This window comes from Triticum dicoccoides, chromosome 7A, assembly GCF_002162155.2.
Source record: "Triticum dicoccoides isolate Atlit2015 ecotype Zavitan chromosome 7A, WEW_v2.0, whole genome shotgun sequence".
NCBI classification, from domain to species: Eukaryota; Viridiplantae; Streptophyta; class Magnoliopsida; order Poales; family Poaceae; genus Triticum; species Triticum dicoccoides.
In genome coordinates, this window is record NC_041392.1 from 482,746,070 (window position 1) to 482,760,602 (window position 14,533).

At 45.1% G+C, this 14,533-nt stretch overlaps 3 protein-coding genes across 4 annotated transcripts; 2 read left to right on the forward strand and 1 right to left on the reverse strand.

The window, feature by feature from the left end:
* Positions 1–595: 595 nt before the first annotated feature.
* LOC119329126 (receptor homology region, transmembrane domain- and RING domain-containing protein 2-like) lies at positions 596–4,603 on the reverse strand. Of its 2 annotated transcripts, none has more exons than XM_037602121.1 (5): positions 4,484–4,603; positions 3,505–3,772; positions 2,953–3,177; positions 2,152–2,556; positions 596–1,702 (listed from the first exon to the last, which is right to left on the reverse strand). In XM_037602121.1, exons 2-5 carry the CDS (start codon positions 3,647–3,649, stop codon positions 930–932), a joined length of 1,548 nt encoding a protein of 515 aa, XP_037458018.1. In that variant the 5' UTR covers positions 3,650–3,772; positions 4,484–4,603; the 3' UTR covers positions 596–929. The 2 variants fall into 2 exon arrangements, with proteins under 2 accessions (XP_037458018.1, XP_037458017.1); XM_037602120.1 differs by lacking the exon at positions 4,484–4,603 and adding an exon at positions 4,171–4,451.
* Positions 4,604–7,721: 3,118 nt separating this feature from the next.
* Positions 7,722–9,936, forward strand: LOC119331933 (transmembrane protein 18-like). The gene is made up of 4 exons (XM_037605108.1): positions 7,722–7,983; positions 8,551–8,656; positions 9,261–9,409; positions 9,517–9,936. Exons 1-4 carry the CDS (start codon positions 7,795–7,797, stop codon positions 9,610–9,612), a joined length of 540 nt encoding a protein of 179 aa, XP_037461005.1. The 5' UTR covers positions 7,722–7,794; the 3' UTR covers positions 9,613–9,936.
* Positions 9,937–11,900: 1,964 nt separating this feature from the next.
* On the forward strand, positions 11,901–13,462 carry LOC119331408 (NAC domain-containing protein 105-like). The gene is made up of 3 exons (XM_037604559.1): positions 11,901–12,158; positions 12,267–12,574; positions 12,689–13,462. Exons 1-3 carry the CDS (start codon positions 11,993–11,995, stop codon positions 13,151–13,153), a joined length of 939 nt encoding a protein of 312 aa, XP_037460456.1. The 5' UTR covers positions 11,901–11,992; the 3' UTR covers positions 13,154–13,462.
* The last annotated feature ends 1,071 nt before the right edge of the window (positions 13,463–14,533 follow it).

A 14,533-nucleotide genomic window follows, 5' to 3' on the forward strand; every position in this document is an offset into this window, starting at 1 on the left:
CTTTTTTAAGGAAAACCGACACGCTTAGAGCAACTCTAGTAGAGTTGCCATAATAGTAGCCTTGCATATGGCGCGTTCCATATGCATTATGCAGGCCGTCGAGGCAAAGTGCAAAGTCAGAATCGCCATATTGGCTGCCTCAAGAAATCCATGTGGGACTTGTTCATCAATGGCTAGAAGATATCTTCATTCCCCACACCAATGAAAGTTTTTCTTTCAACAACGATTTGATCTAAGATTTCAACATGGATTTCAAGAAGGATTACAACTAGGATTTGAACAATTCTCTACTAATTGAAGTACGGGCTCTTCTTCTTGGAAGTGATCTCTGTAGGCGGGGGAAGCTTCGGTTGCCCCAATCTCTTTTTCTATTTTATATCTTTTTACAGTCTTAGGTGTACCTCTTCTTCTGCGGTATATACTTCTCTAGTTGTATTTTGTACTGCATTGCGTTCTTTATGTATGCGAAGGCAACCAAAAACCAGACCCAGAACAAATAACTAAAAGCCAGACCAAAAACCAATAACAAAAAACATACAAGCAGTATAAACATGATTACAGGTCCGCCATAGGCACTGGTAAACCCTTCAAACCAGAGTGAGAACGAACAAGATTAATATATTTCTCTGAAGCATTCATGAACAGAATATATACGTCATCTTACTAGCACAAGGCATTTCTGACTGCAACTAACAGTAGATCCATATTAAACTGCAATAATATACACTCCTGGAATCATCAGTAGCACACACGCCTCAAGACAATCCTTGCTAGTTGGTCAGATTAAAGGTCACCGGCTCTACCCAGGCAGCTTCCTATTGCTCATTCAAATCCGCTTCACAATGGTGGCCGCCGCTGAACGCCTCATGGAGAGCTTATTCTATTGTAACAGGTCTAACTGGACTTCAATGGTGAACCTGTAAGGGCAATCAGCACCCTGGCAGCGACTGAGCCGATGTTGCAGCAGATAAGCTCACATCAGAATCAGGGCAATGCTGCAGGTAGGCCTGACGGAGCGACTGGGTCGATGCTGAAGCTGATAGACTCGTTGCCGAGTCGCCACCATCCTGCAGCAGGATCTGTTGTGGCGACTGGGGCACCATGGTAAATAAGCTTGGCCCTGACTCTGTGCGATGCCTCAGGTAAGGGTACTGCTGCCCTGAAGAGCCAGGATAATAACTTGGAGACCCGTTCTCAGAACGGGGGATGTGGGGTGAACCTATAAACTGTCCAGAGAATCTGTAGCCGAAAGGGGAGACATGTGGTGATGTGTATCCGATGCTGATCGGCGGAGAAAAATGCCCTCCACCCAGGGAGTGCGCGGATGCAAGGTGCGGAGTGTTAGACCATGGCGATGACATGTTTGCAAGGTCTACACTGCTCCTACTTGTACTGATAGCAGGTGAGTTGGAAAAACATCTGCATGGGTTACGGGTGTGGAGGATACTGGAATTGGAGTTAGTGCGGGACATGGACTGCCATGAAGGATGCCGGCTTATTGTCCTTGGAGGAGATGCTGCTACCATTGAACGAAAAGAAGACAAAGCTGTCAATTCAGCTGGTAAGGGAATAGCAGAAGAAAGCAAAGGGGTAGACTCTGATGGAGGGAGATTTGACATTCCAGCATTTGCATCTCGCTTGCATACAGGGCAGAATGTCCTCCATGATGTGAGCCACAGGTCCACGCAAGCAGCATGGAACTCTGTAAGATGAAACAGCCAAGTATCAGTGCACTGGTTGAAAAAAAAAAAGCTTCACATAACAGAGGGTTCGGTAGCACTGCAATACTTAATTTTCAGATCTATAGTGTAGAATTCGTAGTGTAGATTTATCTACATTAAGCGACCAGGAAACAAATGAAATCTAGCAAGACCATATTCAATTGAGTTTGTATCAAACATACAAAGGGATATTACGTGGAGTTATTGTGATTATGATGTAAGTTTTGATCAATGACACCATTCTCTTGCTACTATTCTGGTAGTAATGCAGCAAGCATATTCTAATTCCAAACTTCAAATCAGCAATGACTAGTAGACAGATTAATCTGGTTGTACATAAATTGCACAGGCATCGAGATCTCAGACCATCAGATCCTATTATGCAATAACTAGAAAATAATTGTGATATTTAAATGTGAGAAGAACATACTGTGACGACAAGGCAGCACCCTTATCTTTTCACCAACACTGTAGTCTTCCAAGCAAATGGCACATGTTGACGAAGTACAATTGTCTTCCTGGACTTTTGTAAAAATAAGACTCGGCATTGCCTTGACTAACTGACTGCTCATTCCATGAAATTCTCGTGCTGCAGGTATTCGAGCCCTGTCCCTTCTCATCTGGTGTCTTCTCACAAAGAAACAAGTGGCCAGAACAGCAGACATAGCAAGCAGTGCTGTGAAAGATATTGCCATGATTGACAAAGCTGAGTTATCACATGTTGATATTATCCACACCTGAGCATCACTTTGACCTGAATATAGTTTCAACACCTCTCCTGACGTCTTAGAGATGAAGACCGCATATATGTCGATACCGGATGAGCTTCCAGCCACTGTTAACACTTCCTAGTTAAATACTGTTGAAAATATGTGCACAGAATAGATAATATTGGAGAAAACAAAAGGCTATTGAAAAAAACACATGTCAATTGTCATAACATTTTTATGCCAGATCAAGTTTACAATTGATTTCTGCTTCTTTTTTTCTTAGCGAGGTGTAGTCTGAAAAAGGTCACAGGTGCGTCTAACCATTTAAATTTCATGATACAGGATCAGATATTTGTATACCTACTTGTTATTCCTCTGACCTCTCTAATGTTTAGCTACCAAAGCATCATGAATCACCCATCTTATATGCGGTGATCATGAGCGACACGTTATTAAAGATATACAGACTAAAAGAAAAACAAATAATGTCAGGACCAAAAGGAGAAGTCAAGGAACATTACTTGAAACAAGGACACCGTGGTCTTTGTTATCATATACTATCACAGCCTTGAATCCGGCATCCTGAGCATTTCTGACTTTATCATCAAATTGGCAGCCGCCTCTTAAAATCAACGCAAATGGTGATGCGGGCCCTTCGACTGCTTTCTTTGTCAGAGGACTGCAAGCATCAAGAGGTTCGACGGTGTAAATTACACCGTTTAAACCTGAACCTTTCACTTCTGGAGCTGCAAAATGTTGAAATACCAATAAGTTCTTCTTTAACTTAGCTTTGCACATTATAAAGCATGTGGAAATTGTCATACAAGAGGTAATAACATTATAAAGCATGTGCAAATTGCCATACAAGAGGTAATAAAAGCAGCACTGCCAAATACTAGTCTAACTACCAGGACGCACGACAAGCAATCAGTCCATTCATCAGTGATGACTCGAATTATGGATTCAGGATAATAAAAACAAATGTACAGTAACAACGAAACGAAATAGTAGTGAGTTGATAATTGATTGGTACTGAAACAGAGGGGAATTGGTTAATTTATTATAGCACTCACTAAATGTTGCCTCGACATCACTGAAAGACAAGGTTGTGTTATTCGCCATCAGCACCACACTGCAAGCTCCCGGCTGAGCCATGAGACAAACCACTGCACATAACCAGATGGAAAATGATCTCCCTCCTCTTCTTGCACGGTTCATCTTGTCAGACCTCCTTTCCTTTGGTGCCAACCAAGAGAAGAGCAAACACCGACCCGCCAAATGAGAACTCAAAACCTGTGAGACAACACTCTCTCGCTCCAAAGCACCGATCCTCTACTAGCCCTGCAATTGCATTCCAAAAAATGAGCCATCAAACTAATAACCAGTAACTATACCTATCTTTTATAGCATTCATTCAAATGTAGCACACAAAGGAGAAACCTCTAAAATTTATTTATTAGACAAAAGAAGATGTTTTCATGGGAGGACGCAACCTGCCCCAAAACCTCGGTAGACTCCAAAATTATGCGGAGAAGAACAGAATCCTATCAATCCGTGGGTGTGAAATCAGCACCCAATAACTTAGAGAGAAAAGCAATTCGGCCAAAGGATGGCACTTTTAGCTGGAATTCAGCTGAAAAGAAACTAATAGCGGTGGCATCTCGCGACTCGGCTACAAAAACTTGGCCAAATTTAGCCTGGCTTTCGAATCTAATCTTTAAAAAGGAGGGATTTTTCACCTGGAAACAGAGAAGACGAAGGGGGCAAGAATCGGCGGTGTTACTGGGCGCGCGGCTGTGAGGAGACCAGAAGGATGGAGACGTCGGCTGCCATGGGAGGGGCGGGACGGGGGGAACCGGCCGTGGGATTACGCATAGGTGGCGAGATTGACGGCGAATTCAGTGGGGGGGAGACAGGCGGAGGGAGGGGCAGAGGAGAAGTCGAGATTGGGAATTGAAATCGCAGGTTTGGTGTCCCGCTCGATCCGATTTTTCAGTGTGTAATGTTTTCCGCCCATCCATCTCTATCCGTGGGGATTTTTAACTATTTTACCATGGCTGTCGGCATCCTCGTCCTGGATCCAGAACCAGCGGCGGCGGCGGTGCCTCTAGGGATTAATCTGTGTGCCGCTCCAGCTAGCTAGATGTCTGTCACTGGTGGCCCTGCAAGAATCTTGTTGCACTTCTCCTCTTCTGGTTTCGTCCAATGGGTTTTTCTTCCTTTGCCTCACGTCGGCTTCGTGGTATGTTTATGACGCTGATGATTTTTGCGGCTCTGAATTGATCACAAGCGTTGTCGAACGAAACCACCGACGCGGTATTATCTATCGTCTCATCCGGAACATTCAGGCCAGCGGCGAGCTGATGGGAGGTGTGGGAGGAAATTCAGACACGTGTGGGCATCTGATCATCCACAACCGGACCCATTTCTACCTAAACGTTCGGGCGGACAGTCCGGAGACTGCCGACATCGTCTGGACAAGAAAACATCATTCAACGAAACCATAAAGTCAGCTCATACGTCAACCGAAACCCTAAAGTCAGACCATGTGTCTGGCCTGTCCAGCATCCTCAAACGCGGTTCATATGTGAGGTGGATTTGTGACCGTCGTAGAAGTTATCATCATGCCGTACCCGATAGGCTAGACATACTTCAAGTTCCTCCAAAATGATAAGGCCCATCAAATCCACTGCCCTCCCGTGTTCGTCCTTCCTTTCCAACCTTCGAGTTGTTACCCTCTTTCACCCTTGCTCCGCGTTTTCACCCCCGTGCCAAATGTCGACGACTAACACCACCGCCATGGACGATGGCTCGACGGAGTTCGTGGGGGCCCCAACCCTCGTGAGAAAGGCGGAGACCATTGCCCGAAGGGAGCGAAGCATCCGCATAGTAGCAGTGAAGGGAGTTGCGTTGAAGGAGGCCATAGACCTCGGCTTTGCTGCATATGTCATCTGCCTCGTCGGCGAGAAGGTACCTACACTCGTTCATGATTGTACCCGACATCGTTTCGGCCACATAATGGTTGGGCATGTCTGATGTCCGAACACGGACGAAAGAGGCCAGGAGGACGACGTCGAGGACACGACTTACGAGTCACCACAACTCCAACGGTCACGGAGAATGTCAGGAATCGCCAACACTGGGCATGCCCTCGTCATGTTTGATGAAATGTCGGACCTAGATACACATGTTTTTTCATGTGCATTTTTAGATCAATTTTAGGATGGTTGTTTCCAAGGTAGTCAGGGTTAGGATTCGGAGTCGGGCCGTTTTTCCTTAGACAAAATCGATTCGTAGTATCAAGTTGTGGAACTGAGGAGTCTACTAGAAATACTCAAATAGTAAAATATTTTATACCTACACCAAAAATTTATATGTATTCTATAGATTCTTAACACCGAATGTAGAGCAAAAACCGTACACATCAATGGTAGTTGTATTCCACTTCTTTTCATGGCTAACCTACTATCTAGCTTGCATGTATGTAACACACATGAGAGGAAATATATAGAAAATTTAAATCTTCAATGCATGAAATTTACTTAAAAGGTTTTTTTAGAGTTTATGAATAGCCGATCACTTGTATAGCTAACCCGCAGTACTTAAACTTCAAGAGTCTTGCTTTTCTTCTACAATCAACCTTGGCGTCACGTCAATTCTTAGTTTCGGTCTATTTGGGCTTGGGAGGGGAATAAAGGGCCATGAGGCATGTGAAAAATGGTTTGGATCATGGCATACTATTCTGCTAGAATTTAAAAATGACTTAGATAAATTAGTAGCATCGGACATAGTCCATAGCATAATTGGGATTCTGCAATTTTGTACGGGATTCTATGATTTGGATCACGACTCAACATAGATTCTACCTGATCCAGATTCATAGTGGGTCTCGGATCGACATGCTTCTGTAGAGTCGTGACATCATAGGATTCTATGAGTTGAGTCCGTAATCTGACTACCTTGGTTGTTTCATTGTGATGCATTTTTTAAAACACATTCATGATGGTCAAGTAGCTCCACATTATGACTTAGACAATACCAATTCTCCTTTGCTTCATGTTGGGCAAACATCTGGCCCTAAAAGGAAGAATGCACCAAAGGCAAGAGGAGTGACATTACATTCCTTGGAAATGATATTTGTTTCCGGTTCAATTTATAGTTTCACATGCCATGGAAACAAGCAGACTAATTCGAATTGAAGCCCACTTCAATATCATGATTGATTTGGTAATGGACCCCACTCCAGTTCCTTGAGCACAGTGTCTACATCAAACGAAGTCTAAACAGATTCCTATTGTAAAAATTTGGAAAAAGATTAGTTCATGAGTCTCACTCTCACACACTTATCAGACCTACGCATATGTTGGACGTGTCCCATGCCATACCTCGAATTTTTAGATTTTTATGGTCTGGATGTGAAACCAAAAGTTTACGAAAAGAAAAATAATTGGCTTCAATCGACTGATAATCAGGTTGCGTCCATCGAGTTGAGCGATTGCCACACATTTGCATGGGGCGCCACTTCACCGCTATCCTTATCGCGACCGAAACGCCTCCTTCACACTTTTCTCCCCCATTGCGAAAACACTTGCAGTTTTAACAGCTTGGACAACGCCCTCGCCAGCGGTGTTGCCCGTCCACACGTGGTTCGCCATCAAGCCGCACCCCTCGTCGCTGCTCGGCGGCCTTCCACATCCGCCCAACCCCTGCGTCGCTGTTGCCGCTAGAGGACGCTCCCAGCCCGGTGGCATTGGCAAAATCAAAGGGCGCATTGGTGCCACACGTGCTCGTCATCCTCTCCTCCTCAGTGGAGCACAAACTGGATCCAATGAGTACATAGCTTGCCGAGACACTCTGGCATGGTTCGGTCTCCAAATAAGATCAATGTACCTCCTTTCCACGTGGATAATGCTGGTCAAGTTCCAACTAGTTTGGAGCAACTTTTTAAATTGTGTACAAGGGATTAAAATTCTAGATACCAAAATTTTACAAATTAACTAGTTTGTATTTTTGCAACATCAATAAAAATATAGTATTACATATAATATTTATTTTTAATTTTAAAGTTGAAATTCTAGTGGAATTAGATTTTGAATGAAATTGATTGAATCGTATTCGATTATTGGAAATCAAACGAGGTTTCTTTTTTGAGGGAAGGAAATCAAACGAGGTGCAAGCAGAATGGGCACGAGATGCTTAAACAAGCCCAGCCCAGTTAAGGAAGAACTCGGCCCAAGTGTTTCCAGCGTTTAAAGTCACTGACGTGTGGTCCCGAATTAGCAGAGGGAACGGCCTTTTGCCTTTGCGTCTCTTGCAGAGAAAGGAGGAGAGCAGTGCAGGAGGAGATCAGATCACGAGACGAGATGGCGGCGTCCTCCTCCTCACCGGCGGCGGCGGCGGTTGGGCGAGCGGTCGAGGAGGTGCGTTCGGCGCTGAACGAGCACGCCGACGTGGTGGCGGAGCTCTTCGGCCGCGTCTCCACCGAGCTCCGCGGCGGGTTCGGCCCCGCCGTCGACACTTTCGTCGGCTTCTTCCACGCCGTCGACTGGAAGGTGCGTCTTTTCTCCCTCACCCCCTGCTTCGCTCGCTTGACCCTAGGATTTAGTCCACCGGGAAGCAGAAGCCGCTGCCGCAACCGCCGACGTCAGTGTGCTCGTTGCCGACTAAATCCAACGGACGCTGTGATTTTTCACCGCCGGCCTCGCCTGGATCTCTCTTGAGAGGCAGCGATTGTCTGGGTAGTTATGCTATGTAGGACGAACAATTTCATGTGGTTCATCTCCGCGCGATTCCACTGCCTCCTCATTCCTGTGAACTAGTAAATCAATGGAACAACACCGCTGTGCATCTAAGAATGAAGTCCGCAACAGGGTGCAAGTTACATAATGCCGCTTGTGATTACTCCAATTTTGGAGCTTCCATGTTGATGGTTTACCACATGATACTCAGTAACTAGTACTTCTGTAGTTCTGTGTAGTCATATACCATTGTTTTCTTGAATCGACCGCTGCATGTCGGTTCATGTTTTATTGTGTAAAAATAATCAACTTCGCCTCATCTGATGAGTAATCGTCGTCCCTGTTCTTACCTTGACTAATCTGCTCCATCTGTGTCTTCAGGAACCTTGGTTGATCGGCATGATAAGTTTCCATGCCATTCTGCTACTGGTAACCATCATCTCCAGGAGGAACATCAATTTCCAACTTATCTTGTCAGCCTTAACATGTGAGTATTACTTTCCTATCATTGTTCATTTATTTGGCCTTCAGACTCCTAGTACCGTTAGCTAGTGTTTGTAGAATGTGTACATCATTCATGTCATACTAGTTCCGAATGTCATGCTATACCGACCATAAAGTATCGATATTTTTTTATGATTGCTGAGCTTAGCAGTTTTATGTATTGTGTCACCTTGAAACCGTCAAAATAATCACACTGCACATGTCAACTCTGTAAAGCTTATCTAATTTGCAGCGGCACTGGCAACTTCCAACTTCTTCATAAATGTTGGTTTAATCATGTCAGCGAGGTTTCAGTGTAGCGTTTTTCTCTCCGGTTTCTAAATGTGTACTGTACGTGAGATGAGAAGACCTTCACCTTCTTTGCTATTGTGCCTGTTATTTTACATCGGTGTAAAATTTAACCACACAAGTAGTTTGAATATTTCAACAAGTAATTAGTAAATGTAACCTTGACATTGAGAGATAATGTTTCCTCTTTCCATTCCGATGCAAGTCGGGATTTAGAGGCAAAGCGCCAGCAAAGCAATAGCTTTTGTAATACGCTAGATTACCCCCTTTGCTTACCTGATGTACTCGACTCATTGCAGTTTCTGGTGTATTCCTTGCCGAGAAACTAAACACGTTCCTAGGACAAAACTGGAAGAGCTTCTCAAGCCAGAATTACTTTGATCCCCAAGGCCTCTTCATCTCGGTCATGTGGTCTGGCCCCCTGCTTCTGATTACGATACTTATTCTGGTAAGCGCATCGCCTGCCGTCTCATTCACTGGTGTCAGTCTGCATCCCCTTCCGCTTTGCTTATGCGCAACTGCCTCCTGTGCGTTTGCTGTGCGCTTGTTCTGCAGGTGAACACCCTTGTGACACTCTGCATGCTGATGGTAAGGTGGAAAAGGGCCGAGCTCAAGCACCGCGCTCGTGAGGCCCGCAGCAAGCAGGAGTGATGCTGCTGACATGCCCTTGAACTGCGGATCTGTTGTGTGGTAGGCGATTAAGCTGCTGATCTAACGGAGAAGTTTGATTGGAACAGTAAAGTGTAAGATTAATTAGTCCTTGATTTTGATTGATGGTCTAGCTTTTCGTCTCTGGTACCGAAGCACACGGTTTTACACATGTATTAGCTGCTGTTCGTAAAATTTAAGGGATATGTTTGTGTAGGGAGCTCTGAATGTTATTTGGATGGCTGCAGGAGCCAAGTTCATCGTATATGCATTGCTTTGGATGAATGTTATTTGGATGACTGCAGGTTAATTGGTCCTTGATTTTGATTGATGGTCTAGCTCTCCAATACCTCGGTTTCATTTGTTCTCTGATTGTTTTAGTTTTTTTCAGTTACTTGAGACGGCAGTTTGGTTGGGACATATATAGTGATTTGGTTTGAGTTGATGTTGCGTGGAGTCCATTCATGAACCCCTCCTTTCCTCGTCCCTTGTGCTCCCCTCCCCCCTTCTGTCTTTCTCCTTTGATCTACCGTTGTCTCCTGATCAAGCTCTGCGACGTTGGCATCGCTATTGACCCTCCACCTTATTTGTCAGCCCCTTCCTTTTCCTTGCCTACTTATCCACTGCTCATCTCCTCCCTATAAAACATCGCGCCCTGAGCACAAAATCGAAACGTTCGCTCCCTAGCTTTCCAATATAGATAGAGAAGGAAAAAGAAAACAAATAGTAACTGCATGACTTTGATATTTCGTAATAAACAATTTCAATAAAAACGGTTGTAGAGGCCAAGCGCACTCCCTTATCTCTCTTTTTTCAAACCATGAACGAGTATTGAACGAGTATTGCACATCTAAGCCATAAGTATTGCATATCTAAGTCATATGTCATTGATTTTACATTAAGATTCGTGTGAATATTTTCTTTTTTTTCTTTTTCTTTTTATACTTGATTCACTCACTTAGATGTGCAATAACTAGAGCACATTTAGATGTGCCCTAGACACACCCAAATGAATTAGATATGACTTAGAAAGCATGGCCTCTACAACCCATAGATCCCCAAAGTTGGCACGACCCTTGCAACACCACGGCCCAAGAAAAATCGGGGCAATAGGTAGGATGGTGATGAGGGGAGAGCGGGGGTGGCTTGGGTTAGAACACAACCCCCTTCCTTTTCGGGAAAAGGTAATTGCTTGCACATATATATGTACACTCAAATTTGCTCAACTCTCAACTGGGAAAAATGTGCGTCCCTTTCACAATGATGGTGGGGGTGGTCGCTTGTTGACGACTTATTAACCGACTAAGCAAGCTTCTCTCTCTCCATCGATCTCTGTCTCTCTTTAGATAGATAGATAGATTCTACACGCGCTGTAGCTGCAAGTTGCAGATCTCCGCTCCACGCGTGCCTGTAACATGCGGACCTCATGTTTACATCAGGTTCAAGTTCTTGACCACATCTGTCTCTCACAAGCTCCTCTAGTTCATTTTTTTTTAAAAGCTCCTCCAGCAACCAGGCCAAGCATCAACGAGTATCTTAATTCGACGAGCTTAAATATATATATCCAATAAGTACAAAACATGCCTTTGTTTTGTTATAGTCATGATCTGATCGTTTGTTGCAACATCTGTCATAATCATATCTCATATCTCATGTCCGATCCATCAACCTGCGGTGTATGCATGGCAGCCATACATAGTCCCTTTTTATTGGTACAGGTATTATGTTATGTGGGAGGTCCTGAAGGCTGTAGGTGACAGAGAAGGGTCAGTACTATCTGCTAGTATATCTGGATGGTGGATGTGAGTGAGATCAGCCCTGAAGTGCACTCCAAGCTAGCTAGCTATAGGAGACCCTCTCTCTACCTTCCAAAAAGCTTCACTTCACTACACACACCGTCCAAAAACTAGTACCACTTTGGATTTGCACTAAATTCCGTTCCTGCTTTGGTATGGCACAAGCTGATCGAGCCTGCCGTCCTAATTAACTGACCAGTCCATGTCTCATGTCCGAAACCGAAATAGTAGCTATTAGGTGGTACAGTACTGTACAATACACGGATTGTCTAGATAGCCAGTACCTAGATTTTTCTCCTAAAAGAATGATGTCTGTCTGTCTGTATTGTATTGTATTGTATGTACGGGTACGACTCCTTTAGGTGTGGTGCAACAACTAATTAGGTCGGCGTGCTATGCCATCCTAAATCCCATTGCATGAGGAGTGCAGTGCATGCCTCCCTATTTCTAGGACCTTTTCTCTCCCTGCCTGGCCCATTCAGATACACATGCACATGCTCGCTCAGACCTGAACCCGCTAGCTTTTGCATGTTCTAGAGCAGAGCGCTAGCATCGTCGTCTGATCGAGGGATCGGGGTGGTCTGGCAATGGAGGAGTCCTCTTGCAACACGGTGCCCCCGGGGTTCAGGTTCCACCCCACGGAGGAGGAGCTCGTCGGCTACTACCTCGCCCGGAAGGTCTCCTCCCACAAGATCGACCTCGACATCATCCAGGAGGTCGACCTCTACCGGATCGAGCCGTGGGATCTTCAAGGTACGTAATTCGTTCGCCACTTCGATCGCCGATCCTGTAGAGCTCGATGGTTTGCTTTTGCAGCGGTTAATGGAGGCTGACCGAGCTGTGTGTGTTGGTTGATGGCAGAGAGGTGCGGCAAGTACGGCGGCGGCGGAGGAGGGCAGGAAGATCCGACGACGGAGTACTACTTCTTTAGCTACAAGGACCGCAAGTACCCCAGCGGCACGCGCACCAACCGCGCCACGGCCGCCGGCTTCTGGAAGGCCACCGGGAGGGACAAGCCGGTGCTCTCCTCGTCCTCGTCGTCTCCCGCGGCCGTGATCGGCATGAGAAAGACGCTTGTCTTCTACCGCGGCCGCGCCCCCAACGGCCGCAAGACCGACTGGATCATCCATGAGTACCGCCTCCAGTCCAACGAGCACGCGCCCACACAGGCATGCAAATCTCCATCCATGCAGATTCAAGATTCATCTCCATGCATGCATGCAACGAATTTTGTTGTTCAATTGCAGTGCTAATTAATTTTGTGGGCTGATTTGATCGTTCAGGAGGAAGGGTGGGTGGTGTGCCGCGCGTTCGTGAAGCCGGTGCCCAGCCAGCAGCACAGGCTGTCCTACGGCGGCGGCGGGTACCCGACGATGAACGGCAGCTACAGCTCCGCCTCCAATTACTACTACTACGACAACCCTAACGCGCGCCTGATGGTCGCCGGCGGGGGTCCGCCACATGATCAGCATGTTCTGGCGGCGGAGTCCAAGCAGCAGGTGCAGCTGTTCCCCTCCGACCTGCCGCCGCCACTCCAGAGCCCGACCTTCGACGGCGAGGGCGAGGGCGACATCTCGCAGATCAGCGGTGGGTGTAGCAGTGCGGATCAGCAGCTGGCGGCTGCTGCTGGGACGATCGACTGGAACCTGTGGAGCAGCTTGCTGCCGTCCACGGCGCCACAGCTCTTCCACGGCCAGACAATGACGCCGCCGCCGGCAGCCAATTCGAGCTCCTCCAAGAACACTTAACGACATAATATTTGATCCGGAGGATTCAGATTATCTTGACTGATGATTAATTGTTGACAATTTGATCATACGACGGAGTATGTATGTTTGACGACTACTTGCCATTTTTACATGTGGCTAATTAGTTTCCACTTTGATTCTAGGGCATAGGATGATATATACAAATATACTTACAATACATCAACATATATATGTAATTTCAGTAATGGGATTTGGAACTCAGGATTGATCAACCCTAGTTAGCTAACTAGTATTTCCTTTGTCATGTCAATTTCTCCATATGAAGCTCACATCACTACATCATTGTATACTTGCGTTGGCACGTAAAGAGCGATTTTATTCAGTTGTTTGGAATTTTGTCAACACAGTAAGACTTATATATTGTCTTTCTTTCTTTCTTCTTACTCCTGTTTCCCCCCTTCTTTAACCGTTCCTTCTCCCTTAAAATTGACTTATGAAAATTACAAATTCGGTCAACTTATATATACTATTGCGCAGAAATTCGCTTTGGCACACGGGAGCGGAGCGCGCGCTCCTGCCACCAGAAAAAATACTTCAAAGTGTGAAAAAATCCGAGACAAAAATTTGGTGCATACATCTTGACATTATATCTGTGCATGTCAAGTTTTGAAGAAAATCGTCATTTTCTGTGGCTTGTGTAAAAAAGACAAAAATATGTCTTGTGAAAAGCACTTTTTAACACCAGATTTTGTTTTTTTTACACGTTACACATAACTTGCCGGTTTTTCGCGAAACGATTTTGTGAGCATGTACAATATCGAGATGTACGCGCCAAATTTTTGTTTGAAATTTTTTAACATTTCAAAATACGTTTATAACATATTTTAAAAACCAGGAGCACGCGCTCCCGTGTGCCGCGGACTTATATTGATCTTCCGCATATGTACTATTAAGTTGTTTGCGTAGCTTAAATAGCATTTGTATGGAGGACAGAGGATCCATGAACTTTGGGCGCAACAGTTTGGAGATCCACCTATGGAATATGTGATTAAGTTATTTTATATCTTGTTGGAGCCTGGTTGCTTCGAGCTTTCAGCTTTATTTATCTAGTTACATGAGTGATACTACTCCCCATGTTTGGAATTAACCGTCGCTGAAATGAGTGAATTGAAACTCCATTTGAAATTAATTGTCATTGTAATGAGTGAATCCGGTTGTATTTTGTAGATGAATATGTATGCATGCTTGATACTCTGAACTTGATAATATGTGTTTATGTGTATCTTCTGAGGATGGGGTAAACTAGCCGTTCTTTTTTAGAAGAAAAAAAAAAGGCTTACAACACATAAGTACATCATCTTGCATTGCATATCCGAGTGCTTGTGTCGTGTGCACCTTAAGCCTATACGGGAGGTAGAT

Excerpts from the sequence above, each read along its gene's own strand:
- LOC119329126 (XM_037602121.1), bottom strand. The coding sequence starts at position 3,649 with ATGAACCGTGCAAGAAGAGGAGGGAGATCATTTTCCATCTGGTTATGT. Across the intron at positions 3,178-3,504 it reads TGATGTCGAGGCAACATTTA|CTCCAGAAGTGAAAGGTTCA; the intron begins GTGAGTGCTATA and ends AACATTTTGCAG. Across the intron at positions 2,557-2,952 it reads CCACGGTGTCCTTGTTTCAA|TGGCTGGAAGCTCATCCGGT; the intron begins GTAATGTTCCTT and ends AAGTGTTAACAG.
- LOC119331933 (XM_037605108.1), top strand. The coding sequence starts at position 7,795 with ATGGCGGCGTCCTCCTCCTCACCGGCGGCGGCGGCGGTTGGGCGAGCG. Across the intron at positions 7,984-8,550 it reads TCCACGCCGTCGACTGGAAG|GAACCTTGGTTGATCGGCAT; the intron begins GTGCGTCTTTTC and ends CTGTGTCTTCAG. Across the intron at positions 9,410-9,516 it reads TGATTACGATACTTATTCTG|GTGAACACCCTTGTGACACT; the intron begins GTAAGCGCATCG and ends CTTGTTCTGCAG.
- LOC119331408 (XM_037604559.1), top strand. The coding sequence starts at position 11,993 with ATGGAGGAGTCCTCTTGCAACACGGTGCCCCCGGGGTTCAGGTTCCAC. Across the intron at positions 12,159-12,266 it reads CGAGCCGTGGGATCTTCAAG|AGAGGTGCGGCAAGTACGGC; the intron begins GTACGTAATTCG and ends GGTTGATGGCAG. Across the intron at positions 12,575-12,688 it reads ACGAGCACGCGCCCACACAG|GAGGAAGGGTGGGTGGTGTG; the intron begins GCATGCAAATCT and ends TTGATCGTTCAG.